Here is a 27787-nt window from a genome sequence, read left to right as displayed (position 1 = left end):
GCAGTTTAATAATTAAGATGATCAAAAACTGTCCACTTACATAGAGTTACAGACGTAATTGAACCAAGCTACGAAAAAAGTATTTTCAACTGTTCAAACCTTCGACAGAAAACGCTACTAAACGAGTACATGGAATACATTAAAACAGTATTAATTAACTTGTATATTAACCATCTCACGATCAAAACATCATACATAACACTCTATACTCCTTCCTATAAAACAGCCAATGCACGTCATCAACAGCGTCGAACGTATTGCCAAATTCAATTTATAAAAGCGTAAAATCCATTTCAAACACGAAGCATTTTTCTTTCTCATTTTACTAATTAGCTAGAGTAATGCTTGTTGTAATGCTAATCTTAAAAAGAGACAGAAAAAAGCCTTATGCGTCCGAACATGAGAATACGTTACTCAACATCTCTGAATTTGGCGCATGTGCACTATCCTGTATAGAATAAATCACAGAAAAGAATAAACTATATTGTTTTCTAATGGCGATACATTGTTGTCGAATCGATCGGTACAGTCGATCAAGTTAACAAAACATCAAAAACATCTTGAATATTTAGATTTTGTGTTACATTAATAATTCTATAGGAATAATAACTAAATGTTTGTGTTATTCTTGGTACAAGGGTAAGTGCAGAATGTAAGGTTAAGTTTTTCAAAGTTATAAAATTCAAACAGCGTCTATTTTATTTATGTTGGGAATGTTAGCTGCCAAATTTATAACACGACATTATTTTCAATGACATCGCATAGATATCAACATATGCCAAAATTTAATGATAACAAAAGCAGAGAACAAAATGATTCTTGTTATGTTAGAAGTAGTCAATTCATTAATGAGGTTTCACATCAAGAATAGTAGCAAAATTGTAGTAACTGGTAATAATTAGACATTTTTTAAACAAAATATATTTTAATAATTACTTAAGTTTTATTTTATAGAGAGTGAAAATCGAAGCATGTAAAATTCAGATAAGAAGAAATTAGACTGCATTTTGCTAAGATGTAAGAACAGTGTACCGTAATACTATGAAATAATTAGATTTGCTAACAAAACATAAACAAAATATAAAACTATCAACGACACCCTAAAGATCTAATGACAAAGGAAATACAATGCATTATTATATAAGAGTATAAGTAAATAAATTATTGTTTTGTAAAAATAATGATGTATTGACTGAAATGTCTTTCAGTACGATAATTCATTCATTTTAGGCTAGTAAATGGCAATTCATTAATGGGGTTTGTGGATCAAGAATAGTACCGATCATAGTTGATCATATTTGGAGATTTTTAGAAGAATTTCACTGTTTTCATATATAGTGGTGGCTTTTTCATTTGGTTTTAACTATATTGACTGGGTTTGATCTAAACGTTTTTAGTCTTTTTTATGATAATGTTTATTTATATGGTTCTTGGAGATCTTATATCTTAATATTTTTTCGACATTAAATCTAATAATCACGATAAAAAATATACATAAATAAAGCTGTATGCACGCTTGCGTCAAACTCGGATTATAAGAAACAACTCTAACCTACAAACAACTGTGGCTGTATAGTTGTAGTTCAAGTTCTTCAATAAATATGCATTAGATATACTATAATGTTTAATTACATTTTATTACATTATTTTTGTTTTATTACGTATTAAACTGAAAAAAAATGGTGCCGCAACGTTGTATGATAAATTTTGATGACGTGCATTGGCGGTTTTATTGGAAGGGTCATACATAGACGAGAACTAAATGTCAATTTCGACTTGCTTTCTACAAAATTTGTCACACTATTATCGCCCGTGACAAAGGCAGATAAACGATAGAAAAAAGACAGTCGTTAAACATTTTCAGCGCATTCAAATATGATATTTCCAACTTGACTAAACAATGACAATGAAGATAAGTGACAAATGCCCAGTATTTAGTATTCAAAAGTGACATATGCCCTAATCTAGGAAAAAAATTTTAACAAATAATAAGTCCTATGAATCTAAAGAACTCATTGCAGATTAGGGATGCCGACAAAATATCGATATTTCTTGGTACTTTATTTTTTATTTTTCTAAAAAAATACTTTTTACTTTATTTTTTATTTTTCTAAAAAAATAAAGATATTTCATATAACATTATAAAATTGGTACTTATTTTAAAGGTTTAGTACATTTTGGTAATTCTTTTTTTTTAAATATCGTTGTTATTACTATATCTATCGAAAATCGCTATATCTCTATATATTTAAAAATATCGAAATCTGTTATGTTTTTCTCGCCGACCGACAACCCTATTGCAGATTGTACTATTTTAATGGCAAGGTAGAGACAAATGGGGTGACAGAAAGTTTCAATTTTAAGCATCGTTTCTTTCTTATGTCTTTTAAAATATTTACAGTGAAGCATAACTAATTAAAATCATTAAAATAAACTATAAATAATTAAAATACAAATAATCAATATAAGTGTGACTAAAGAAAGATTTAAAAATGACAACTACTATTAACTACAGTACGTGAAAATTTGCTGCTAATTTGCGGCAATATCTTTTAAATAAATACATTAATCGATATAACGGACAATAGTGCAACTACTTTCTTTCTATACAGAATTCTAAGCCTTAGTTAATTAATCGCTATATTTCTGGATATAATTTTCCACGTTTGTCCAAAAATAAATCGTATATAAAAATATTAAAAAAATATATAAATCATAAATATATTTTTATATAATAAGTCAAGAAATAAATAACATTTTTTACATTTCAAATAAATATTATAATCCCTCAATTTCATATAATTCCAAATTAGTATGTGAAAATGTCTTACTTTCATTAACTTAAATCGCTGATCATCCTCTAGATCCATTTTTGCATAGGTCACGTTACACACAACAAAGAGTTCAAGAGAAAACTGCCGGTCGGCCGAAGTAAGTCAACAGCGTTGAATAAGCAATATGGGGGATATTGTCGTGTTAGAGAACTTATGCGTAAACCTAACCGAAAACGTTATTTCGCGCCGTAAATACCTGTATATTATTCAGTTACGACTTGTTTCTTTACGATATGCCTGCCTAATATAGATAACTAAAATAACGTAGCGAATATAAATATATTGTATCTTATTTTTAAAAACACCTATATACTACAATACCAATACAACAATAATTTAAAAATTATTACCTATTTACGTGCAAGAACACGTTAGACTACATTAACTAAGCATCTGTCATTCTTTCTCTACTAGATAGTAAACATAGAATATTATATTATTATTTAATAGATAATTAATAAAAAATTATATAACGATTTCAAATATCAATATTTATTCACTGCAATCCTAGTTTTACACGCAAAAAACACTTTTAATGGCCGAAATAGCGAACTCTCAACACAAATGTTCGATACACTCCTTTAAAAACATTATGTCTTTAATATCGACTAGTAATCACCCTGTGATCGAAATCAAACCACAAAATATTGAAATCTGTATATTTTGTGAATTAGACTTCATTTTATTAAGCTTCGCATATTTCTCTCATAATAGCATAAAGTATAAAATTTAATTAAATCAAATTTCGATAATCAACAAAGCATCAATAAGTGAAAATTACTACACCATTGAATATTATACCTAAGTATCACGAGTAAGATTGTTTTCAGAACGGCAACAACTCAGAGTATCAAGTATAAATACACATGATCTTTCTTTACTTTTATATTATAAACTTTTACGTGTTCCATCTATGCAAAACAATAAATACACCCGGCTGATTAAAAGAATAATTTGTTTACCTAAATTTTTATATAAAATTGCACTGCTCCATGCTTATTTATTTCATTTTTCGATTTCGTCCTTTCAGATACTCATTTTTAGTTTGTCTTATATGGCTTTCATTTCAACTCACCAACAAATAAGGAATTAAAATTCTATGAAACTATTTTATAACTGTTAATATTCTGTAGAACATTCATTTTAACTCTTGATACACAAATTATTACCTGCAATATTTGGTCAGTACTATGTTAAGAAAAGTTATTTACTAATGAAATCTGATATTAATCAAAAGTCAATACCACTCCAATAGTTACAGAAAATTAGAAGAATTGTCCAGAAACATATCAATTAATAACAGTCATTAAGCAAGAACATTTTTTCCATTTTTTCATTTTCGTCACCAAATATCAAATTAAATTAAAAGCTGATTTCGAAAATCTAAAAATGTTGTAAGCAAAGAAAACAGACGATTTTTGAAATTTATTTGAAACTAGAGTCGCTCCAACACAGTTATGTTATTTAGCGACTTCAAAACACTTACTTAATTTTAATATACTATCCTTTATTTTATTTTATAAACAATTTGCTCCAGCAACAACCACTAGCTATTAACAAACCAAACTCAGCCCACACGGCTAACCGATAGATTTATTTATATATTTTCTGTAACTGGTCTGTCGATTATTCCTGGTTGCTTGATTTAGGAGTTTTTCATTTTATTACAATATATTTATTCGTATGCCAAAAATGACGCCTCCAGATGCCTCCGTTCTCTTCAAAATGGAAAGCAAAGTGTTTACTAAGCCTAAGATATTTTAATTTCAAATTCAATGTCCCAATTTTTTTTATATCGAAAAATATCGATATATCAATGTTTTTTCGGCATCCCTAACCTATAGTCTTTTGTTTACAGCCTGTTTTTTTTCTGTAACTAAATAAAATTGTTATTTATTTCTGTGCTATGTTATTCTTATTAACTTAACTTAAAAATTTAAGATATTAATTATTTAAAATATTAATGATTTAAAATTTATGTTTGTTGTTTGTTCTTTCACGGTTTAGGTTTTAGTTTTAAATAACAAGCACTAATGGGTAAATCACTTAGTTGTGAATCTTGTAAAAGGACCTATATTAACGTTTCTAGTATGAACAGACATTTGCGAACATTTCATCCTGGTGAGTATCTATTCCATAATGTATTTTAATTTTGCTAATTCGATTCATTTCTGTAACAATTTAATTACATTTTAGAAAAAATTGAACCTGTAAAAATAAGTGTTGTGAGAAATATCATGCGTTGTGCTTTATGCGAACATACTACATCAAAATCTCAGTTGATTGATCATATGCAGTCCTTACATAACATGAAGATCGAACAAGAGACATTGAAATTTGACTCACTTGAAAATTTTGAAATATGGAAAGGTAACATTGAAAGAACCACAAATGCCTCATTTGTGAAGCATAGGGGTACATATATTGGTAAAAAATGTAACACAACTAAATTTGAGTGTCATCGATCAGGTATTTTTAAGAGTAGATCAAAGGGTGAAGGTCATAATAAACACCATCAAAGTGTTAAAATAGATTCTTATTGTCCAGCTAGTATAAAATTAACCCAAAACGGAATCAAATATGAAGTAGAATTCATCAAGACCCATGTGGGACATATAAATACCTTGGCAAAATTATTTCGACCAAAAACAGTGATACAAATTTCAATGGCTAATATATTAAATGAAGGCAGAGATAAGAAAGGCAATGACAATTTAGAAAGATTGCATTCATTGACTAGTAAAGATTTACATAAAATTCAGCAATAGGATATAAGACAAGCAGATATAAGACATAAAATTGATATGAGTTCTAGGGTGTTAACAAATGAAGTAGAAAATGATGAAGACAACTTTGGTAAGCCTTATATCTTAAATTCTTATTTATATTTGTTCTTACTTAATTAAATGTTATGCATTTTTTAAATGAATTAGAGTGTATTAAGGAAGAGGAATTATATATTAAACCTGAAATAGAAGAACCTTCACTTTATATACCTGAAACCCCCATGGAGGAAAACTGTGATCAAGACAATTTAGAAAGATTACATCTATTCACTAAAGATTTGCATAATATTCAGCAATCGAGTAACACGTTGAAGCAGTTATCAGAAGTAAGACATAAAAATGATACAAATTCAGGGGCTTTGACAAATGAAGTAGAAAATGATGGAGACAACTCTGGTGAATATTATATCTTAAATTCTTATTTATATTTATCCTTGCTTAATTAAGCATTATACATATTTCAGATGAATTAGAATGTATAAAGGAAGATGAACTACATATTAAACCTGAAGTAGAAGAGTGTACACCTTATATAGCTGAAGCCCCTATAGAGGAAAACTGTGATCAAGACAATTTGGAAAGATTACATTTACATAAAAATGTGCATAATATTCAGCAATCGAGTATCACATTGAATCAGTTACCAGGTATAAGACATAAAAATGATACAAGTTCAAGAGCTTTGACAAATGAAGTACAGAATGATGGAGACAACTTTGGTAAATATTATATTTTAAATTATTTACATTTATCCTTACTTAATTAAATGTTATGCATTTTTTAGATAAATTATACTGCATAAAGCAAGAGGAATTACATATTAAGTCTGAAATAGAAGAGTCTACACCTTATATATCTGAAAACCCTATGGACGAAAACAGTGATCATCAAGAAGGTCGTTCAATTCAGCAAAAAATGTTTGTGATATATTATTTCAAATAAGAGGTCTCTTAGAGATCTCGTATCTTGATCAAAGTAAAGTAGAATTAAAAACTCTCAAACTGACAAGAAACACCTTAAAAAAAAGAAATTTGGAATAAAAATATAAAAGACATCCAATGAGAAAGAATAAATCTAATTAAATTAGATAGAAATGTGATTGCGCCCAAACCTGCTGCTAGAATTCTACTGGATACTATGTCAGATGAATTCCAAGATAGGTTGTGGGAATTTGCAAATTTTGCATTTATTCGTCCCTATTTAATATTCAGCAAGAAAATTCCACGTATTGCCATAAAAGTGGAGTTACAAGTGTTGCATGTGTAAATGAGGTAAAAATAGTGGATTAACTCGTATTCAAGTTACAGTCTCAATTTTTGTGGAGGCCTACCCCATTTTGAAGGAAGAATAGTTTAGGCTAATAATAACAAATAAGAGACAAATGAAATTCTGAAAGACTAGCAGTGACCATATATTTATCACTTCAAACCATGGGCTTAATATGTATAGCTGTGAGTTGCATACATTACTCGTATTAAATGAATTGATCTCCTTACCATTTTTGTATATTACACAGCTGATCAAGAACCAATGAATATATTTTTACAAAGGGAATAGATGAACATTATTAAGATTACATTACTAAGACAGAGGTTTTCACGTTATGAACTAAAGGTATACAAGATAAATCTAAATAAAACCTCACTCAAGAGGAACACAGACTCTTGATTATCACTGTTAATGTTTATCAATTTAGTACAAGAAACAAAAGCTTTTAACACAATGGTAAAACATTTTTGGGCACAACAGATACAGACTCTTTAAACAAATTGTAATTGTGAACAAAGGGAAGCTTTGCTCAATAACCAACCGCTGGAATTAAAGGATGGAATAGAAAATATTTTGAAAAATTTAGAAGATAGAGCTAACAGAATATGTACAGTCAACCAAACAGGTATCATATTTTACCTCAGTGAAAATACTGCTAGAAATAGAATAGTTGAATTTAATTTACCACGAAATATACTCTAAGATAAGGACAAATTAAATTTGGGAATGTATTAGTATTATCTTAAATAGGCTTGTGGCTTGTGAAGAAGTAAAAGTTCGTAGATGGGTCTTATGGGTGCTGTGGAAAAGTTATTTTGTTAATATAATGTTTATATGTTTATAAATAAATTGGATTTTTGTCATATATCTTTTTTTTGTTTACTATACATTTTAAACTACTTAAATTTAAACAAATTTCTTACATTCTGGTATGATATATAAACAATATCCATAACTCAAATTATTAAATATATTGATGTATCATTAACATTATATAACATTTTTCTGCTCTTAAAGTTCACATTTATAAACTTTCGAATAATAAAACAGCTAATGCACGTCAACACCGTCAAACGTATTGCCAAATTAATTTTATAAAAAGATAAAATATGTTATAAACTCAGCATTTTTTTAATTAGCAATCCTCTAGTTAAAAAGAGACAAAATGAAGTCCGATGGGTCAAAACATGTAACCAAATCGGTTTATAAAATTCGATTTGTGTTGATATTGGTCGACACCGTTGTCATATGTCAACGTAAATATAGTAAAACGACTCTAACTTACAAACTATTATGACTGTATAAGTAACTGTTAATCTTTCAATAAATATGCATTAGATGCACTATATTGTTAAAGTAAATTATATTTTATAACGTTATTTTTCTTTCATTATTTTATTTACATTAGTATGTTGTCACCTTCAAAATAAAGAAAATTTGGTACGTTACATTATAAATTTTGATGGCGTAGATTGGCTGTTTTAATGCAAATATTATAAGTGTTCATTAACATTACCTTATTTTAAATATTAAAAAATCTTGTTTTATAATTTTATTTCAGAGAAATTTTAAATTAATGGGTGACCATCACATTCCTTCTTGTATCCTTGGAGTATACAATATACGAACTCTGCAAAACTAGCAAAAATACTATAGGATACATGACAATAATTTAAATAACATAAAGAAATCGAAATTTAATGTGCAGAAAGATGAATGAAAATTATGTCTAAAAGTGGGCAATCCTTTTAATTCTAAATATTTATCTGTTTTTTAATTAAGTCATCGAATTTCAGCAAAAAAATCTAAAATTGAGAATTTCCACATTCAATACATAATTATTACCAATTATCAAAGGATTTTTGTATTGAATATACAAATATTTTAAATTTAAACACTCAGCATTTCAGGTTTTTCTAAATTCAATAACCTCTACACTCATATATAATTAGGATTTATATTTGTAATTATATGTTTAAGCTTCTACATAGTTGTAATTATCACCCATAGGCAAAACTATAAAATTGGACAAGGAACAAATCATGTTTGGGTAAAACCGAATATCTTCTGGAATAGAATCTTGATTACTTGTCACGGTAGTCTTAATTTCGAGAATCTTAGATCGGATTCTATGTTAAGCAATAGTTCATGAAGGATTTTTAGTTTGGAAAAGACTTAACCTCATTGTCATGTTAGAATTAAAATTTGTCACCCGAGAACTTGGATGTTTTCAGAGGAAGGCGATGAGCCACCAAATCTTCCCCACTAGGCGACTACTATGTTCATTTCAATTACACCCTAACTGATAAAAAGGGAATATATTCCAACAAATAAATTAACTTACAAATATAAAATATCTCCATGGCCGTTTTTAACAAAACTAAGGCGATATAATCTATAATAGCTTAACTTTTCAATATCATATATTATTACATTTAATATAATTCATTATTGTATTAAATATATTACAAATATAATCAAATAGTACTATAGCTAATTTAAATCAACATTATTGAAGTACTTTATATATAATTATATCGGGATTGCATGCTTATTAGACATATTTTATTAATGTTGAGAAAACATTTATTGTTTCGGAGCATAATAACAATGCACATTAAAAGAAAATGATCTTATTAGATTTGGTATAACAACAATTATATTAATAAAGATGAATTTTATTTTTTACATGTTGAATAATATAGTTAAATATTTAATAATAATCTAATTTATATATAAATGTTTGTAAATTACAATAACATGGGATAAATTAAACACATAAGTGCTTAATGATATTTTAATAATATGTGAGTAATACCTGTACTAATTAAAAATTTTGTTAAAAATATGAATAACACAATAATTATTTTTGCAGACTTTTCTTAATTGTTTTTTTCATAACTGTGTGTATTCTATCACGGAGATGAAGATGGAGAAATTAGCTATTAATATACCGGGACAATTCAAATTTCTCATTTCGTTTATTTAATTAGAATATTATAAGAATTTTATTCTAAATTACAAAATTGTTTTTTAAAAATACTTGTAAAATTATTGATTTAAATATTATTACAAAGGAATATACAATTCTATGATGTTATTATATTTTCAAGTTAAAAACAATTAATTTTAAGTAATGTTAAGTTTGTTCAATAATTCACAAAAAATTCAAGAGTTTCGTGATAACATAAAATTAATCAATGGACATTTTACGTATAAACATATTTTTTTCGAAAATAATTTTACAAAACCAAATACATTCTTACAAGAAACCGCATATACAGAAAACCGCAGAAAATTATTTATGTAAAACTCCTTAAAATACTTCAAAAAATTGCTGTCTGTTGAATTATTGGAATACAAATTGTACCTCACGATAGATCTAAAATTTCTAAGACGATATCACAATCACCAAGATTATTATTACATTGATAAGATGTCACAACCCACCTGACATTTATTATATTCATAACCTAATAATTCATATAAATTTATCAAAAAAATTTGTATTTATGATTAAAATAAGAGGGGATTTTTAAAATGCCAAGATAGTAGATAAGGTTTTAAACATGTTTAACAGACTTATATGAATTATATATTTATATAATATATACTAAAATATGTAGTCCGTTCAAAATAACAGTGAACACAAGTTATCAAAATTTATGACATCACTATTTTGAATACAAATAATGAACAAAAATAATATTATTACATATAGTTTATTTTAATATAACATATGGTTAATCAAATGCATTTATTATCGAGGCACTTAAACGACAATTAATTATAGTTCTTTCAATAAAACAATCAATACACGTCATAAATATGTCAATGAAGACGATGTCGAATATACTCCCGAATACTAGTGGGTATTTCTGAAGAATCTCTACCGATATTCGGTAATTTTGCGACGTTACCATGTACAAGCAATTGAGTGGTAGAATACAACTACAAGAGCCATGTCGGATTCGACCCTGGCAGTAGTAGTGGCTCTTTTTTGTAAGGTTAAGAATTTCGTTGTTTATAGTCTTTGTTCTTGTAATGTTCATATCTTGATTATAAATGGTAGGTAGTAATGGATAAATAATCGATTTGCGAATATTTTCAAAAAAGCTATTATCAAACTTTTAATATGAATATGAGGACATTCTATCCAGGTGCGTATCCATTCAGTTTTTACTTTAATTTTGCCAATTGGATTCAATTCTATACCAAATTTATTATATTAAAAAAAGTAAGTACGGATAAATATGACTCGACGTCCTTTAAGTGAGTATATCTTTATCAAAATTACAGTTCGTTCATCATATAATCAATCCACAGCCTTAATATTGAACAAAAACCATTGAAGTTTGGCTTGCTATTTAAACCCAGTTAACAAATATTTCACCTTCAAAACAGTAATAAAATATATACAAGATACATTATGCAGTAAATACAAATTCATACCTGTTTATATAATTTCTATCCCTTTCATTGACGGATGAATTGCCTGATGACTCCATTTATACATTTTGTATCACCAAATAAAAGTAATATTCTTAATTTAAGCTTTTATTATGTACACCTCATAGTGAAATTTACACATATACATTCTTTTCTCTTGAGACTGATTATATATTCTGGTGATTTTGAATCATTTTGTAATCCTTACAGAATTGTAAATAGTAATATATATATATATATATATATATATATATATATATTGTAAATAGAATATATATATATATATATATATATATATATATATATTGTAAATAGAATATATATATATATATATATATATATATATTGTAAATAGAATATATATATATATATATATATATATATATATATTGTAAATAGAATATATATATATATATATATATATATATATATATATATATATAGAAATTCTTATATTAAGCACAATATAGCATTTAACTTTATTTTAATTATCGTTTGTTTTCATGTTCTTGTAATTTATAAGAACTGGCAACGTGACAAAATCAAATTTTAGTGCGTATACCATGTGTCCGTATAAGCAGACTCTCTCAGAGACTCACATTATACTCAGGAAGAAGTTATTCGATTAAGTGGAGGAACAAATTCATTTTGGTCTGTACATATTCGTCAGACAAAAGGTGAAAAAGTCCTCAAAATAATATCTTTTTCTCGTTTAACTACTTACTGTTTTATTCAGTAATAATTTAACTACTAAGCTAGAAATCATAATACGCTGTAAAATCTACCAAATAACTGATTGAGAGACTGTCCCACAAATTATCTGGTCTTACTCAACCTGGCTACTGACTTGCTTAGATGGTGATCCCTTATCGAACTACTTCCAGCGATTATAGCAGTAACAAGGCGACTTTTTTCAAATACTTTTTTCAAGAAAAATTTCTTAAAGTTATCATTTAGTATATAAAGTCGTACGAAATACCACAAAATAAACTTTACAATGACCTATAACATTTATATTCGTATATATATATATATATATATATATATATATATATATATATATATATATATATATATATATATATATATATATATATATATTTAAGTACGATTAATTTATTTATGTAATGTTTTCTTATGTGAAAAATTTATATACGTGTTTACTAATATAACTTTTATAAAGATTCATTAATATAATATTATATATACACATTCCGTTATTTACCGGATAATTACATATGAAACTGTAAAAACTGTAAGAAAAGTTTAAAATGATTGATTAAAACTTCGGGAGTTTTCCGTCAACAACACGAAAAATCGATGAATACCGCATGAAAGTTTTTATTTTGTCCATACATTAGTTTTACCGGCATGCGCTTGCCAGCTCAGCTATGAGACGGACGACTCAGTGCGTTCTAAACCGTTGTGTTAGTGTGATCATCCAGCTGAAACTCGCTCCATGAGGATCTTGCAAACCGTTCCTTCCCTATATAAAATCCCCAAAGCTGGATTCAATAAAATTAGGTGAGTTGTCAGTGATAATCTGTCGCGTGCTATTTGTTTACATTAGCAACAGTTGTATTTTATAAATATTTTTAGCTAAGAAACCAGGATAGTATTAAGGTTAAATTATCATAATAATATTTACTTAATCAAAGATTGATATAAAACTAAATATATTGCTTTTTAAAGGATAAAATAAATAACAAATCTTTGGTAAGAAATTCTTATATTAAGAACAATATAGCATTTAACTTTATTTTAATTATCGTTTGTTTTCATTGTTATGTTGTATAAAACCTATAAATATTACTTTAAATTGATTTTAAATTAATTTGAGATAGCGTTGGGAACTATCGACTGAAAACAGCCAAAACAGTCGATAGTCAAAAAAATAGCTACTGAAAATAGTAATAACTATTTTCAGTCATATGCGCGGTTTGACTGGATTTTTTTCGTGATGTCAGACGAAGATGTACGAATTCTTGTATGTATAAATTGTGAGATAGGAAAGGACGGAGATAAATGCTTGGTGCCGTTAATTTTAAATGTGTTTATATTTTCTAAGGGTAGTATGACCGTGACAGACATGTATATATATTCATTCACGTGCTAACTTTAAAAAACAATTTCTATTAACATGTAATAAACAATATAATTTTAAAGGAAATAGGATTACTTTTATATTGAATGTTCTGTGGATTTGTAAAAAGGAGTGGAATAATAACACCACAAATATTTTATCGTGTTTTAATATATTAATTGCTATTTTTAAATAACATAGTATAATAAATATAAATAGTACAATACAACTTAAACAAAACCTAAAAACTAAAGATGTTCAATAACCATAAATACTAAATAAAATGTAAACATATACCTAATTGAAAAATCTAATCCATGACGAACCAAAAACAAGTTAGAATGGAAGATACCTCTTTTGTGATAACTTTTTATATCGCCCCAGCACTATTTGCAATACCAAATCCTGCTTTTTTAAATATAGGATCTAAAAATGTGGATTTCCCGCATATCGTGTCCAGTCTTTTATTGATGACATCTAATAGACAATTTTGAGAATTTTTTCCCCATTCGCTTGTTAAAATCCTGGATTTGATGGAATGCTGCAGTCCTATTATTAACGGTATAATTAAAGACATCGTGGGATATCTTTCACCAGATAACTCGGTGGTCATTACTTCAAGGGACTAAAAAATGTTGAACACATTCTGTTAAGATAGTCCATTCATCAACAAATAAAAACTGTGGTGCAGTTCTTAATAGCCATCAAAATAAACAGTTGTTCAATACTAAAGTAGAGTTTTCCTATGAGAAAATGTATTTATTACAAATATTTAATATACATTATTCACCTCTTCACCGTTAATATTTTTAAAAGAAAGTTAACAACTGTTACTGCAAAAACTTCAAATCTTTTGGAATCGATGCAATTTCTGAAACCTTTGGAACCTAATTTTAGTTTTCAAGATTTTAGGAAAACAGTTTTGACAAACAAAAGGCTTGGACAAAAAACGTGAAAGTTTATTAAAAACTATTACCTATTATACCAGCTCAAAGTATTACCTATTATGCTAGTCAAAACTATCTTACTATTTATTATTTACAATTTTATTTCTTTGCCCTCGAAAACTAACTTTCCAAAATGCTGCTATATTAATTTACAATATGTAGTAATTCACAAGCAAACAACGAAAAAACATAAAACCACATATATTACATATAAATCTATATAAGTATAAATTCGGAGCATTACTTTCAAGGTCGCGGCTAGGACGACACAGCCACATTATTAAAAATAAGTCGAATGAACTCGAAGAACCGAAAATAGTAACTAAAAGTAAACGACTGAAACAATCAATAGTAAATAGTAATAAAATAAGTCGGACCGAAAATAGCGACTGAAACAGTCGATAGTAAAAAGTAGTCAAGTACTAAAAAGTCGATAGTCGTTTTCAGTCGATTGTTCCCAATACTAATTTTAGACTATTTAAATACATGCCCATTTTATAAAATATTCTATTTTTCTATGATACTTTAAATGAAAATAATTTTGGACACTACTATCTTAATGAAACATTTTGTAGAAATATATAAAAGTCGTCAATTAAAAGTTAATCTTTACTTATTACACATATAAATAATGTATAAGCGCTTAAACAACGTTTAAAGATTTCTTATTCATGGTTTTAGAAATATCTCTAAAAATGATTAATCGTCAAATATATATATAAATAATAGATTTTAGAAAGGACGAACACAAAACAAATGATCTATGCGGAAACTAACCGCATCAAATGATTACCGCAGTTCCTCCGTCATTCATTATTGTATAACTGTACGTCTGCGATGCCCAAACAAAAACAAAATTGAAACCATTCAACTAAAAATAATATTCTTAATTTCAGCTGTCTATATTTAGTTACAATCTGCCAACTGCAACAGGGATAACATCGGCTTGCTGTTTTAATTAAAGTAGTGGAACTGCGGACAATTGCTTGATTCGTTTTTAATTAGAAGTATATAACGTGTATATAAACGAGATACTATAAACTTGAAACAAAATATGAATTCGCAACGGCTGAACAAAATATAATGATATATTAAAATTATTTAAAAATACTTGTTTTCTTGTTAAAAAACTTAGATGATGAGTATAACAAATAAAAATAGTGTTTTTAACAAATATAAACATCTTTAAATGGCTATACCTTATGCTAGTCATTAAAATCATATTTTTATCAATTATTATCCCTGTAAAAGTAGTTTAAAAATTATTTTATTGATATATTTTCAGAAATAAATTAAATGACTTTTTAAAGCTAGTTGCTAAAATTACCACTTTAATTAATAGCACTTATAAAATTAATTAAATACAGACTAGTCCACAATACCTAACGATTTTACTACCTATTTTAGCAGCACTCAAAAAAATCTGAAATAAATCAAAAGCATTTGTTCAAATCGAAAATAGAATACAAACTAACTGGACGACTCGGCCAGGATTTAACCTGAACGTAATAATAATATTACGCATATATTGTCTGGACTTTATAATTTGAATGTCTATTAATATTTTTTTCTATGATTAATATTTAACTTTTTTGATTTAAAACTTCTACATATATATAAAAATATTTTTTGTAGATAGGTTTATTTAGAACGTTAATGTATTAAAAAATTGCTTAGATCTCATCAAAATATTTTTTATATAAAATGCATTTACAAAGTATCTTGTATTCAAAAACCAAACATCAACTAAACTTTAATGACATTGCTACTTATTTCAATAATAGTTCATTATATTCCATTATATGAGCATATTAGCACCCTGACCATTCTTTTCACATAACGTAAAATGAATCCTACTCTCTTGATAATAACAAGTAAATCGCCAAGTCTAACCCACCAAACGGGTTCTTTTATTTCACTTGTTCCGGTTACTAACTCGAAAATATTTGATCTGCGCGATTTGCATTTTAAAATCTGTTTTAGATACTTCCAAAGGCACAGCGTCGAACCCTTTTCAAAATGAAAAGGAGACGAATGACTCGACCATAATCGAATTGGAACATATCAATGGCAAAAGCAGTAATTTGCCGAAAAAACCGCAGTTTGCTACGCGACAATCTTCCAGCGGAGTACCCAGTAAGTAAATGTTCTACTGCCATTGCCTCAATAATTTTCTACAATGACATATAATAGATTTATAATTTAATAAAAGACAACGCGGTTTCTTTTTATGTGATAACGTATTCCTATTCATTGGTAGGTATAACCAATATATCAGAGAAAGAAAGAAAGACATATTTGTAGTGGTTTCTTTTGCTAATGTTGACATATAACATAACCTGTTATTTATTAACTTTTTTTCTATGCTTTATAATTACTAACAAGTGGTTCTAGATGGTGCTTTAAGTAAAATAAGGTTTGTTTTATTAATTATCGACCTACTGGATTAAGTAATTTAGTATTACTGTTTTTCTAATTAGCTTGCTATTTACCAAAGGTATTTGCAATCTGCCTCTGAAACGTAGCAAAAACATTGATAACTTGTCAAATATTTACACCTGATAAGATTCAAACTTTAGTTAATTTACAAAATGATTTTTATGGTTTAATTAATGAATGGTGGATCCATAATAAAATTAGAATACATAAAAAATGAACATATTTTTGAGGTAGTAGGTATTAAAATATCTATTTTATATTTGTTTTGATTTTAGAATTTTGTGAACTGATGTACGTATGGAGTACAAGTGCAGTGGGCTTGGATTTAGGCAAATCAATTAATAAGAACCAAAATTTAAACAATCAAGTTTTTAATCGAGGACATAATAAGGTATGTTTTTATGTTGAATGAATAAATTTTCATTTATATAATTAAATTAAAATATTGATTGTTTAATTTGTTTTTTTTTAATGTTGTATTAATTTAATTTCAATATAGCTGTGGGGATTGAGAACTATGTTTTGTTAACTAATATATTTTAGCGCAATAAAATGTCGATGACGGAAGATATGTTTCAAACGCCACGCTATCTATCCTGGAGGAAGATGCATTTGTCCCGAGCTAAATTGAAGGCCTCCAGTAAGACATCAGCCCTACTCTCTGGTTTTGCCATGGTGGCAATGGTGGAACTACAACTCACCAATGAATCGTCCATTCCATCACCAATACTAGTGATTTTTGCAGTGATTACAACATTATTGGTGGCAGTACACATGTTAGCTTTAATGATCAGTACCTGTATACTCCCGAATATTGAGACTGTATGCAGTTTAGATTCGATAAATTTCGTAGACGAGTCACCACATGAACGTCTACACTGGTACATCGAAATAGCTTGGGCTTTTTCAACACTACTTGGACTATTGTTGTTCCTAGCTGAGATTGCTATAATATGCTGGCTGAAATTCTACAACATCAACAAAACAGCCGCCTGGTCAGCGTGTGTAGTGTTGGTGCCCATTTTGTTTGTGTTTCTCGCATTTGCAATACATTTTTATCGATCTTTGGTAGCCCACAAATACGAAATCAGCATGAAGGAATTGAAAAAGATGAATGACCAAATAGGGGACGTCACAGGAAATAAAATGTTTGTAGGAGATGCAGCGGCAAACATTCAAATAGTATAAAGTTCATTAATAGAGGTTTCAGATTCAAGGCTGTGTTATTTACTGATATAATACAGGATACACAGAGTTCATTTCGTTATAAAATATCTGCTGGGCAGATTTAGTGATAAAATATCACTAGGTATTTGTCTGATTGGTAATATGATACTCCTTGTATGGTTAATTATGCCTGACTATTCCACGCACATAACATGACCCTGTATAACAGTAAACATTACATTTTATGATAATCAAAGATTATATTTTTATATTTTTAAGTGTAGACATTTAAGAGTAGGTGACATTTGTTAATTTGCTTGTAATTTTAACTGAATAAATGTATACTCCTAAGAGTTAAGGCGTAAAATGATATCAATAATATAAATTGTTTTCTATTTATACTAGTTTTGTTATCCTTTTTTAAATGACATTTATATATTTGTATACAGTACAGGAATTTAGTTGAAATATGTACAGTACTGTTTGTTATTTTTGTACTTGTACTAGAAAATTATAAAATAAATAATTTTTATGAATCTAGAAATTTACTTTCTGTCTAAAGATACTGGATGGACTAATATTATCCATTGCCATAAAAAAATAGAAAAGCTATTTATAGTTATTAAATGATTCCATAGATACACATATTTTAAAAATAATGCAAACTATTTAATGAAAAGATTCCATTAATTTATATAGATAGGAAAGTAAATTTTATAAAATAGGTAAAAAGAGTCTGCGGCTGCAACAATTTTTAATTAATTATGTGACGAATATGAAATCAATTTACTTTGCTGAGATGTTTGGAAAGCACTATGATTTTGGCAGAAAAATCATATGTATTTGTGGTGAGAGACAAATTATCAACACTAATATTAATATCAAAAATATGAAAAATGGTTTATTCAACTTTCTACATTAATACGGGTTGGAATTACGGGTACAGGTAATAAAATGATAAAGATCGTAAGTGAACACTTAGTAAATCTTAGCCAGATTACTTTACATTAACATCAAATGACTACAGAATCCATTTATCATTAAAAATCATTTAGTAATACTAACCATTCTTTATCAGGGGCCCATGATCATATATCTTCAGCAAAGTCACCACCAAGAATACTATATCAACCTACTGCCTATGGTCACAATTTATCGTTGTAAAACAGATTTTTCACTTTTAGAATAGTTTAAGAGAGTCTGTTTTTATGTAAATTTTAGTGCTTTTAATTTGCAATTATTTGATGTAGAGTTCCACATATTACAAGAGTTTTGATAATAACTCGTTACCTTAGAATTTTAGCAGCCCCTAGTAGAATAAAAAAGATTTAATTAGTAGCGACATACGCCAAACGTGAAATATATTTTATTAAGTGCCTTGATCAGGTGTCAGTTTAAAATTTCCTATCTATAGCTAACACTAGTATGTTTAGAACGGTTGCTTAAATTGTTTTACATTAAGATACGTTTTACATCTTATTAGATTTGCTTTTTTTGGGCTACTTAAATTAGTTTTCCTAATTGTAGGCTAACTTTGGACATATCTGAAGGGATTAAATTTATTTGACAGAAATTGTGCATAACAATGGCCGCTAAAATGTTTTAGTTTACTTTAAAATTTTGGTAAGTAATGAATTATTTAAAAAGCAATTATTAATTTGGTGTTAGTTGTTAATCCGTACGTAAATACGACTACAGATATATATATATATATATATATATATATATATATATATATATTTATATATATATATATATATATATATATATATATATATATATATATTTATATATATATATATATATATATATATATATATATTTATATTTATATATATATATATATATATATATACTATATATATATATATATATATACTATATACTATATATATATATATATATATATATATATATATATATATATATATATTTATATATATATATATATATATATATATATATATATATACTATATATATATATATATATATATACTATATACTATATATATATATATATATATATATATATATATATATATATATATATATATATATATATATATATATATATATATATATATATATATATATATGTTATACTATACGACTAATACTGCACTGTTATCTGATGGGTCGTCTGGTTTCAATCGTGTTAAATAGACTCTGGGATGATTTTTACCCTCAGTATCACTAGGATACACGAATTTTCGCTAACTTTTGTACTCATTGCGAAATTTCGTATCCTAGTATCATTTTCTGTCGCCGTTAAATTAAATAGTTTTTTAAAGTAAATTAATAGTTTTTGTTTTCTAAAGCCTTTCACGTTTTAAAACTTTATCCAGGCTTGATTACGAGATTTAATGCCACTCATGTACTTCCCATGATCAAAAAGCGCAAAAAAATACATAAAGACAATCAGTCTTGCTTTTGTATTTACCAAATTACTGATAGTGATTATGCAGTGTTTCGGAATTATTTGATTTGTTCTGACTTCTCCTGGTATAGCTGACAACGACATCTGAGTCATCTTCGATATATTCATAAATTATGGTGCCGTCATCTCCACATGGCTCTTTAACATCAAGTAAAGCCCTATGCCTAGCGATTGCAATAACTTTTTCCAAGTATTTCAAAGCATTCTGAAAATAATAGTACTTTCATTGTATAAACGGTAATACATAAAAAAGCAATTTTATACCTTTAACAAAGATTAATTAACATTTGTTAATTATTACTCACAGTATGTTCTTTAATTATTATTATTCGTTTATGTCACTAAATGTAATTAAATAGTCTTCCCTTATTTTTCTATTTTTTTAACCGGATAATTAATAGATGAGACCCAATTTATTACAGTATATTTTAATAAATATATAAGTGTTCTCTATGCACAAAGTTTAAAAATTAAAAAATAAATAAATATAAAAAAACTACAAAATATAGTTAGATGCTGCTACTGCAATACATACTGGCTCAAATGGATAAGTCATCGGCCTTATTGAGCACTGTTTGAACTGGATGTCTCTCATAGTGCTATGTACACACCAGCCTTTATTCCATATGCCTTCTTGAACTTGACCGGTAGTCAGGTGAAAATACAAGCCTTCGCCGTGCTTCAAGTCGTTAAGCCATTCACCTTCATACCTATTCCCATCAGCTTTGATAAAAACTCCTATACAGAAATAACTGTGTATATGCAACTCAAAATACTAATTTGAATCAAGTAACTTACCGATTCCATAGCGTAAATCGTTTTCAAAATGACCGTCAAAAAACGCTCCATCTGGAAACCATTGCGTACCGTGCCCGTGTCTTTTTCCATAACGAAATTCTCCAATATAGAAACTACCATCTGGATATATTTTTAAACCCGATCCATGCATTTTACCATTTTTCCAATTACCTCGGTAGCTTAATCCATAAACATCTGTGTTGGCAATTTTTTTCGCAAGAACACCAAACCCATGCCTGTAATTTCTTTCCATGTCTCCTTCATATAATTCATCATTTCTAGTCCATATAACACCCTTGCCTTTAAAGATAAATTTTAATGAGTTTTAAAATAGGAATTTGTCAAATTTACCGTTCTTTTTATTATCTTTCCATTGTCCAATATATTTGTCACCAACCGTATTAAAAATAGCATGTTTTAGACCGTCCTTTTTTGATAAATTTTCCAGTTTTCTAGACCTAGAAGGAGCGTGATTTTTAAATTTTAAAAACGGCATAATTTATTTAATCGATATGTAGGAATCTATTCATTTGACATGTATTAATGACAATGTCAATTATTAAACATTTATTGGAGGTATTTTACTGGTAAAAATGATTTATAATACATTCTAGCTTATTTCATAACAAAACCGTTCTAATTCCTTCAAAAGTCTGGACATATTTTTAATAGCATTTATAATATGTTTAAGTATATTTTTTTACGTTCTATTTCTTGGTATTGTGTGCGGCCCCACTGAATTTGAAGTGTCAAATGTGTCAATAACCATGGAATCTCCTGGACAACAGAATAAACGAAAAACCTATAATTCCGATATTTTTGAAGTTAGTGAAAAAGACTTATCTCCTGAACCCGAAGAAAAGATTGAAAATGAACCCGGATATAAAGTTTTAAAGTCTACAGAAGTTGACGTGGTCAATTCGCGACAAAAGAATGAACATAACCTGGAAGATTGCCATAATATTTCTGGGGAATTGGATAAATCTAACGAAATTAATATCATTGCTCCAGACCAAGAATTAGGTGATGAAACTGACAAAACCCTAGAAAGCTCAAAAACCGTATTTGAAGACAGTCAAGTTGAAGGTCTAGAGGATGGTGAAGTGAATGATTCAATACAAAACAACAAAAATGTAGAGGCTACTCCTTGCATATCTATAAGATTTGCTGACAAAGCAACAGCAGAAATATATAAACACGAATTTTGTAAATTTATCCAAACATTTGTAGAATTTGAGATTTCACTAGAAAATGATACCACAGTTAATATATTAAAAAATCCAACATTAAATCCATCGGAGTGGGTTGTGCTAGATAATACAATTGACATATTAGGAAATAACAAATCCAATGAAGAAGTAGTTGATCATGTTGCAGTTGAAACATCTTGTAGTAGAAAACAGAAAAAGAAAAAAAAAACAGAATTATTTACTGTTGATACAACATCTCAATCTAACTACAATGAAAATAGATTGAAATATTCCACCAAGTTTGTAATTAATGACAGTGTAGATGAAAAAAATGGAATATCTGTTTTACAAACAATATGTTTTAATTGTAAAAAACAGCATTCTTTGATTGATTGTCCAGAGCCAAAAAATTATCTGAAAATCTCCATTAATCGGCAAAAATTCAATGCAAAGACTAAAGTAGCGTAAGTATTTGCAGATGACATTTAATATGTATTCATTTCACTTTTGTTTTAGGAGATATCATTTAGAGACTGATCAAAAATATGGACATCTAAAACCAGGAAAAATTACACCTGAGTTACGAAAAGCTCTAGGCCTAAAGAAAAATCAAATACCAAGTTATGTCTATGCTATGAGAGAGAAAGGGTATCCACCTGGGTGGTTAGAAGAAGCTAAATTCATAGAGTCGGAATTAAATATGTTTGATATTGATGGAAACAGTGTTAAAAATACTGTGAAATCAAAAACAAGAGGTTTGGATCCAGAAAAGGTTGTTGATTATCCTGGATTTAATGTGCCATTTGAAAAGGGTTATAAGGATGTAAATTATATGAATTTGTAGAATAACTGGTTTTAATAATGTGTATTTATTTTTAGGAATATGATTTTTATAATGTACCACCATATTCAGAAGACTACAGTAAAGAAAATATGTTAAGGTATTTTGAGCAGAACTGTATGGAAGTGAGTTATTATATAACACTAATGGTAGTTTTTCAATCATTTTCTAACAACATTATTGCATTTTTAGAAAGATTTAGTTGATTTAGAGCAAGAAAAAGAAAGTATTTTAGCAGAATTGCAAAAGTCTAATGATGTGACACCTTGGGATTTTGAAGGTGCAAATGATAGCAATTCTGTATCTGATGATAATGTAAAAGTTCAAAGCATAGAGCCTGATATCAACATTAAGGAGATTCATGATAACAATAAAGAGGATGAAGATGGAAATAATTTGAATGGTGGTGCTTCTGAGGAAGCTCCAAACAAGTTTATATCATTTGTAGGTGTAAATAATACAGTGAAGACTATAAAAGACAGTACATATGGAACACCAATATTGAAGAGCAGTTCTCCATACAACAAACTACCTCGGCTGGAAAATTTCACCAAAGGTGTTAGTGCTGTGATTGATTTTGAGAACTTACCTAACTCCACAGGTAAATATGAGCAAATGTACAAAGTTCTGCAGAAAGTGAGAGATAAACTTAAAGTAAATGACAAAATGTAAGAATACATGATTTTTATACATAATAGTGTAAAAAAAATTCAGCAAAACATCCTTGGCAATCATTTACCTAAGTTGATTATTTTCTCAATTAATGAGTAAGTGATGGACAGTAATTTGACAAAAATTCATTCAAAAAATATGGATTCTAAGAAGACTTACCTTTAACAAGAACATTGATTTTTTATATTCAGTACAATGTTAACTTATTGGCAGTAGCTTGAGTTTTGTAAATAAAACTGTACCTGTCAATATTGGGCGATATTCAGGAATATCTAGAATTCTTTGATTCGCACAATTTTAACGTGTTCATAGTTCAAATAAACAGTGATACTATCTTTGAAAGTATTCAACATGTTTTGGTAAAAAATTAAAAACTACTCAATTATATTTTGATACTATGGTGACTAATAAAATTTGAAATAAATAAAAAGCAATAAATGTTGGACTATCTTATAGAACATGTCTGTAGTTTTTTTTCCTTTCCTTCATTTTAAGCTGTAAAATTCATAAGTAAAGAAGGCGCTGGTTATTTTATGACAGTGTATCCTTTATTTTTGATATTAATTAATTAATTCCCAACCTTTACTGTGAAGTAAACATCAACCATAAATTTAAATTGAAAAAACACTTATTTTATGTGTAAGTTTTTAAAAACTACAAAAAAACATAATAAAAATATGAGTTTAAATGCATACATTTGGAAAAATCTTTTCTAATATTAGGAATGTTATGTTGTTGGTAACCCTAGGTAGAACGTCAACAAAAATTCTACCTATTTTACTCAGATTAGGTAAAACAAAGGAATAGAAGAAAAAAAGAACTTAATGTAAGTATATTCACAAGGCAAAAATTACCTTTTATATATGTATTAATATATAATATTTGTGCAGAAGGGAATGTTAATAATGCATAATTAAATTCCTAAATAAACAAGAACATAATAATACAATTAGATTAAAATCAAATAAACACCCGAAGAAAATATTTATATATAGATCTTTTATTTCCTTTACTTCTATTGCATACTTAGTTAGTGGGGGAAGGCGGGTTTTCATCATTGGAACCCTAAAATATATTGACAGCTTAATTATTACAGCTGAAATATAACTTACATGTCCACTAGTGGGCTTGTTCAAAGTTTCATTTGAGCGGCGAGATGGCCGAAAACAATAAAGCAATATACTAGCCATTAAGAGAAATGTAATTAAATACATATGCTCTGGGGTATTCTGATTATTTGTAGGTGTCGAGTCTAGAAAACAAATTAGTTAAAACAATTGTTACTATTTACGTGGCTTATCATTACCCGTTTCAAAACATTCGTTGTCTGTACAGTGATTCTGAGAGTTTCTCAACTAAACAGATAGATAAAAACAGTAACCTCCAAATAATTTAAACCTATATGCATAGTACTTACAATATTCAATAATCGACGCATCGCCAATTCATGGTTCCAAAAGCATTCACATGGATTGAAGTCATTACTGTTACTTTCGTCACTCATTTTATAAGGAGATAATATTTTTTGCACAATAGCTAAAAATAAATATGTGCATATTTTCTGATGCATAAATAACAATATACCTACCGATTATTTCAACTAAATAGAAATTATCACAAAACAAGAAATTGAAAACTTATTAAATAGGAAATATTATTTACTATTCCATCCTGCACAACTCTATATTTCCCAGTGTGTTTATTTACAAGTTCTGACAATCAGATGTCATCAGATGAGTTGTCCTTGTTTAGTTCAATTTTTCCTTTTCTAGATCGATATGTTAGAAAAGGATATATATGTGCTACAGAACAGGGAAACTATTTTTAAGTAAAAGATAATGTTATGGAATGTGTTGGCTTTTGTCGATTGGTCATGTCCGGACTATTTGATAATTTTCTATTTTTGTGTATATTATCGTTCGTTTTAACATTTCTATTTTATGTTTACATTTTAACATTTTACGATTGTTTCGCCGATTGTACCAACATTTTGGAGAAAATAATCAATACTGTTGTTTTATTCCTAGTTGGATATAAGCCTTTTTCCCCTTATTTTCAACAAACGATGTATAATTTATATGTTTTTGTTTGATATTTAATATTATGCAGTGAAGTTTATTGAACTAATTAGATTCACTATTTTCTTAATTTAATTTTGTTAAATTTGCCAGGGTCGGATTATTGGTTACTTGAAGGCGTTCTCGACCATAGAAAAAATAGAAATTTCACGGTATAGGCGACCTTGGGGAAATGTTTTGTTTAGTTCAATCAACTGTAGCGCTGTGATCGCAAATTGTGATTGGCAGTTTAAATTGCAGGTGCCGCCACTAACATGAAATGTGATTGGTCGATCAAATTGTGTGAAATCAGCATTTTCTATAGGCGTCCATTTTTATGTTTGTTGTTTGTAGGTTATGGTTTTTGTTTAGATCACGAAATTTTCGTTTTACGTTGTGCATATTTTCTGTTTTACATTAATTATTATGGGGTAATAATATAAAAATTGATGACAATACGTCAGTGTAGTAAAAGATGTACTGTACCGGGGTAAAATTCTACTACGGAAATTAGACATCGTTTCCCAAAGAATGATCTCGATACTTTCCAAAAATGGGTTGATCAAGTAAATAATAGTAAGTTACCTGGATAAACCACAATGCAAATATATCAACGTCATGGTGTTTGTTATGGACATATTAGTGAAAAATTTAGAATTATCCTTCCTTCACGAACAGGTATTTGGGTAAATGCATATCCATCATTGGTTTTATCAGGTACATATAAAATTATCTATCTACTACATGTCTGTTTATATATTGTTTGTTTACAGAAACTCAAAAACTTATGAAGATGTTAGTAGTAATAAAATTCAATTAATCTACCAAGTTGTGCGTATGTTGTCAATGTGATGTCTCTACATAAAGAAGTCTTACAAGAAGGTAATAATTAATATAACTGGATAATTAGTAGTAATAAATACTACTTTTAATTGTAAAATATCCCTAAAATATTTGCAATACTTTAACTTTTTAGAACAATCAGTGTTCAATCATTTTATAGTAGAGGAATTATATATTTAAATTTGATTGCCTTGTTAAGAAAATATTTGTTATGGTGCCATCAATTAAAAATTTAATTGCTACTTTTAGGGGATTTATTAACTTAAAGAAATCTATTTTGTCTAAATTTACAAATAACTACATTTGTTTAACAAATCTTAACCAAGATTGCTTAAAGATTTTTGTTGGATCTATTAGAGGTCATAGAGGTAGAAACAGCATCCTTCCCCTAGTATGTTCGAGAAATTTCTAAAAGAGCTCATCATTTCATTTTTTTCACATCATTCGCCCGGAGCAAATTGTGAAGAAGATGAACATGTTGGCGCTTTAGATAACTTACATTATTTTTTAACTGGAGATGTAGCATCACCAGAGGTTGTAGAATCACCAGTTGAGTCTATATTTTCAGTTCCAGAGAACTTTGCTCTGAGGAAAACAAGAGTGGAACGTTGCACGTTAGTCTATATTTCAGGCTATTTGATAAAACTTCTGAGAAAAAAGACAACGTGCAATATCTGTCTACATTCTACATTAAGTAGTTCCACAGATCAAAAACTCGATACTGATTTTATAGAAGCGATGCAGCCGCGTAGACCCAAATTAACAACTCCATCAAGACTGTTTTACTATACTGTTTGTAGATCTTTAAGCTATCTCTTTTATTTAATACCTAGATTTTGTCATAAAAATAGCATATCTGTTATTCTGAGAGATGTCTTAAAAAAACACATAAATTTTAAACGTTTCAACTGCCCAGTCCATAGCGATTTTGAAGACCACATTTTAAATCTTATTGTCAAATGTTCATTGTATT

General features: G+C 27.9%; 6 protein-coding genes across 14 annotated transcripts in view; 3 read left to right on the top strand and 3 right to left on the bottom strand.

The window, feature by feature from the left end:
- LOC143191760 (SEC14-like protein 2) overlaps positions 1 to 4361 on the bottom strand; it is a 41432-nt gene extending 37071 nt beyond the window's left edge. Inside the window, exon 1 of one of the 2 annotated variants that reach the window (XM_076397130.1) lies at positions 4321 to 4361. Coding sequence is in view for 1 of the 2 variants with exons in the window: in XM_076397129.1 (XP_076253244.1) it covers positions 2832 to 2870 (39 nt within the window). In the remaining variant the exon portion in view is untranslated. Of the gene's footprint in view, positions 1 to 2831; positions 2956 to 4320 lie in introns of those variants that run through there. The other variant, XM_076397129.1, reaches the window with a different exon arrangement.
- Positions 481 to 7754, top strand: LOC143191761 (uncharacterized). Of its 5 annotated transcripts, XR_013004610.1 has the most exons (7): positions 481 to 639; positions 4842 to 4955; positions 5031 to 5690; positions 5768 to 6016; positions 6085 to 6339; positions 6405 to 6900; positions 7408 to 7754. XR_013004610.1 is itself a non-coding variant. In XM_076397132.1 (6 exons), exons 3-6 carry the CDS (start codon positions 5639 to 5641, stop codon positions 6560 to 6562), a joined length of 714 nt encoding a protein of 237 aa, XP_076253247.1. In that variant the 5' UTR covers positions 482 to 639; positions 4842 to 4955; positions 5031 to 5638; the 3' UTR covers positions 6563 to 7754. The 5 variants fall into 5 exon arrangements, 4 of the variants coding, with proteins under 4 accessions (XP_076253247.1, XP_076253249.1, XP_076253248.1 ...); XM_076397132.1 differs by having other exon boundaries at positions 482 to 639; positions 6405 to 7754; XM_076397133.1 differs by lacking the exon at positions 481 to 639 and having other exon boundaries at positions 3284 to 4955; positions 5031 to 5261; positions 5320 to 5690; positions 6405 to 7754.
- Positions 7755 to 12720: 4966 nt separating this feature from the next.
- LOC143191757 (calcium release-activated calcium channel protein 1) lies at positions 12721 to 18517 on the top strand. 3 transcript variants are annotated; one of them, XM_076397122.1, is made up of 4 exons: positions 12746 to 12862; positions 16352 to 16504; positions 17083 to 17198; positions 17351 to 18517. In XM_076397122.1, exons 3-4 carry the CDS (start codon positions 17097 to 17099, stop codon positions 17993 to 17995), a joined length of 747 nt encoding a protein of 248 aa, XP_076253237.1. In that variant the 5' UTR covers positions 12746 to 12862; positions 16352 to 16504; positions 17083 to 17096; the 3' UTR covers positions 17996 to 18517. The 3 variants fall into 3 exon arrangements, with proteins under 3 accessions (XP_076253239.1, XP_076253237.1, XP_076253238.1); XM_076397124.1 differs by lacking the exon at positions 17083 to 17198 and having other exon boundaries at positions 12721 to 12862; XM_076397123.1 differs by lacking the exons at positions 12746 to 12862; positions 16352 to 16504 and adding an exon at positions 16653 to 16784.
- Positions 13943 to 21816, bottom strand: LOC143191755 (uncharacterized). Of its 2 annotated transcripts, XM_076397121.1 has the most exons (5): positions 21563 to 21816; positions 21212 to 21511; positions 20949 to 21151; positions 20417 to 20618; positions 13943 to 14046 (listed from the first exon to the last, which is right to left on the bottom strand). In XM_076397121.1, exons 1-4 carry the CDS (start codon positions 21705 to 21707, stop codon positions 20421 to 20423), a joined length of 846 nt encoding a protein of 281 aa, XP_076253236.1. In that variant the 5' UTR covers positions 21708 to 21816; the 3' UTR covers positions 13943 to 14046; positions 20417 to 20420. The 2 variants fall into 2 exon arrangements, with proteins under 2 accessions (XP_076253236.1, XP_076253235.1); XM_076397120.1 differs by lacking the exon at positions 13943 to 14046 and having other exon boundaries at positions 20390 to 20618.
- On the top strand, positions 21736 to 24375 carry LOC143191754 (zinc finger CCHC domain-containing protein 8 homolog). The gene is made up of 4 exons (XM_076397119.1): positions 21736 to 22865; positions 22918 to 23224; positions 23281 to 23367; positions 23435 to 24375. The coding sequence occupies exons 1-4, from the start codon at positions 21979 to 21981 to the stop codon at positions 23912 to 23914; spliced, it is 1761 nt and encodes a 586-aa protein (XP_076253234.1). The 5' UTR covers positions 21736 to 21978; the 3' UTR covers positions 23915 to 24375.
- A 360-nt stretch (positions 24376 to 24735) lies between these two features.
- On the bottom strand, positions 24736 to 25646 carry LOC143191758 (small integral membrane protein 14). The gene is made up of 5 exons (XM_076397125.1): positions 25503 to 25646; positions 25332 to 25450; positions 25221 to 25269; positions 25027 to 25166; positions 24736 to 24979 (listed from the first exon to the last, which is right to left on the bottom strand). Exons 2-5 carry the CDS (start codon positions 25416 to 25418, stop codon positions 24941 to 24943), a joined length of 315 nt encoding a protein of 104 aa, XP_076253240.1. The 5' UTR covers positions 25419 to 25450; positions 25503 to 25646; the 3' UTR covers positions 24736 to 24940.
- Positions 25647 to 27787: the final 2141 nt, after the last annotated feature.

The sequence above is a fragment of the Rhynchophorus ferrugineus genome, unplaced genomic scaffold (assembly GCF_030347505.1).
Source record: "Rhynchophorus ferrugineus isolate W39M unplaced genomic scaffold, kcgeb_rfMv2 rfM2, whole genome shotgun sequence".
Classification (NCBI taxonomy): Eukaryota; Metazoa; Arthropoda; class Insecta; order Coleoptera; family Curculionidae; genus Rhynchophorus; species Rhynchophorus ferrugineus.
This window is presented reverse-complemented; position numbering and strand designations above follow the sequence as displayed.

Excerpts from the sequence above, each read along its gene's own strand:
- LOC143191761 (XM_076397132.1), top strand. The coding sequence starts at position 5,639 with ATGAGTTCTAGGGTGTTAACAAATGAAGTAGAAAATGATGAAGACAAC. Across the intron at positions 6,017-6,084 it reads AAATGATGGAGACAACTCTG|ATGAATTAGAATGTATAAAG; the intron begins GTGAATATTATA and ends TACATATTTCAG. Across the intron at positions 6,340-6,404 it reads GAATGATGGAGACAACTTTG|ATAAATTATACTGCATAAAG; the intron begins GTAAATATTATA and ends TGCATTTTTTAG.
- LOC143191757 (XM_076397122.1), top strand. The coding sequence starts at position 17,097 with ATGTACGTATGGAGTACAAGTGCAGTGGGCTTGGATTTAGGCAAATCA. Across the intron at positions 17,199-17,350 it reads TTAATCGAGGACATAATAAG|CGCAATAAAATGTCGATGAC; the intron begins GTATGTTTTTAT and ends AATATATTTTAG.
- LOC143191755 (XM_076397121.1), bottom strand. The coding sequence starts at position 21,707 with ATGCCGTTTTTAAAATTTAAAAATCACGCTCCTTCTAGGTCTAGAAAA. Across the intron at positions 21,512-21,562 it reads GAAAGATAATAAAAAGAACG|GCAAGGGTGTTATATGGACT; the intron begins GTAAATTTGACA and ends TTATCTTTAAAG. Across the intron at positions 21,152-21,211 it reads CGATTTACGCTATGGAATCG|GAGTTTTTATCAAAGCTGAT; the intron begins GTAAGTTACTTG and ends ATTTCTGTATAG.
- LOC143191754 (XM_076397119.1), top strand. The coding sequence starts at position 21,979 with ATGGAATCTCCTGGACAACAGAATAAACGAAAAACCTATAATTCCGAT. Across the intron at positions 22,866-22,917 it reads AATGCAAAGACTAAAGTAGC|GAGATATCATTTAGAGACTG; the intron begins GTAAGTATTTGC and ends CTTTTGTTTTAG. Across the intron at positions 23,368-23,434 it reads TTGAGCAGAACTGTATGGAA|AAAGATTTAGTTGATTTAGA; the intron begins GTGAGTTATTAT and ends TTGCATTTTTAG.
- LOC143191758 (XM_076397125.1), bottom strand. The coding sequence starts at position 25,418 with ATGAGTGACGAAAGTAACAGTAATGACTTCAATCCATGTGAATGCTTT. Across the intron at positions 25,270-25,331 it reads TGCGTCGATTATTGAATATT|TTGAGAAACTCTCAGAATCA; the intron begins GTAAGTACTATG and ends CTATCTGTTTAG. Across the intron at positions 24,980-25,026 it reads ACAAGCCCACTAGTGGACAT|GGTTCCAATGATGAAAACCC; the intron begins GTAAGTTATATT and ends AATATATTTTAG.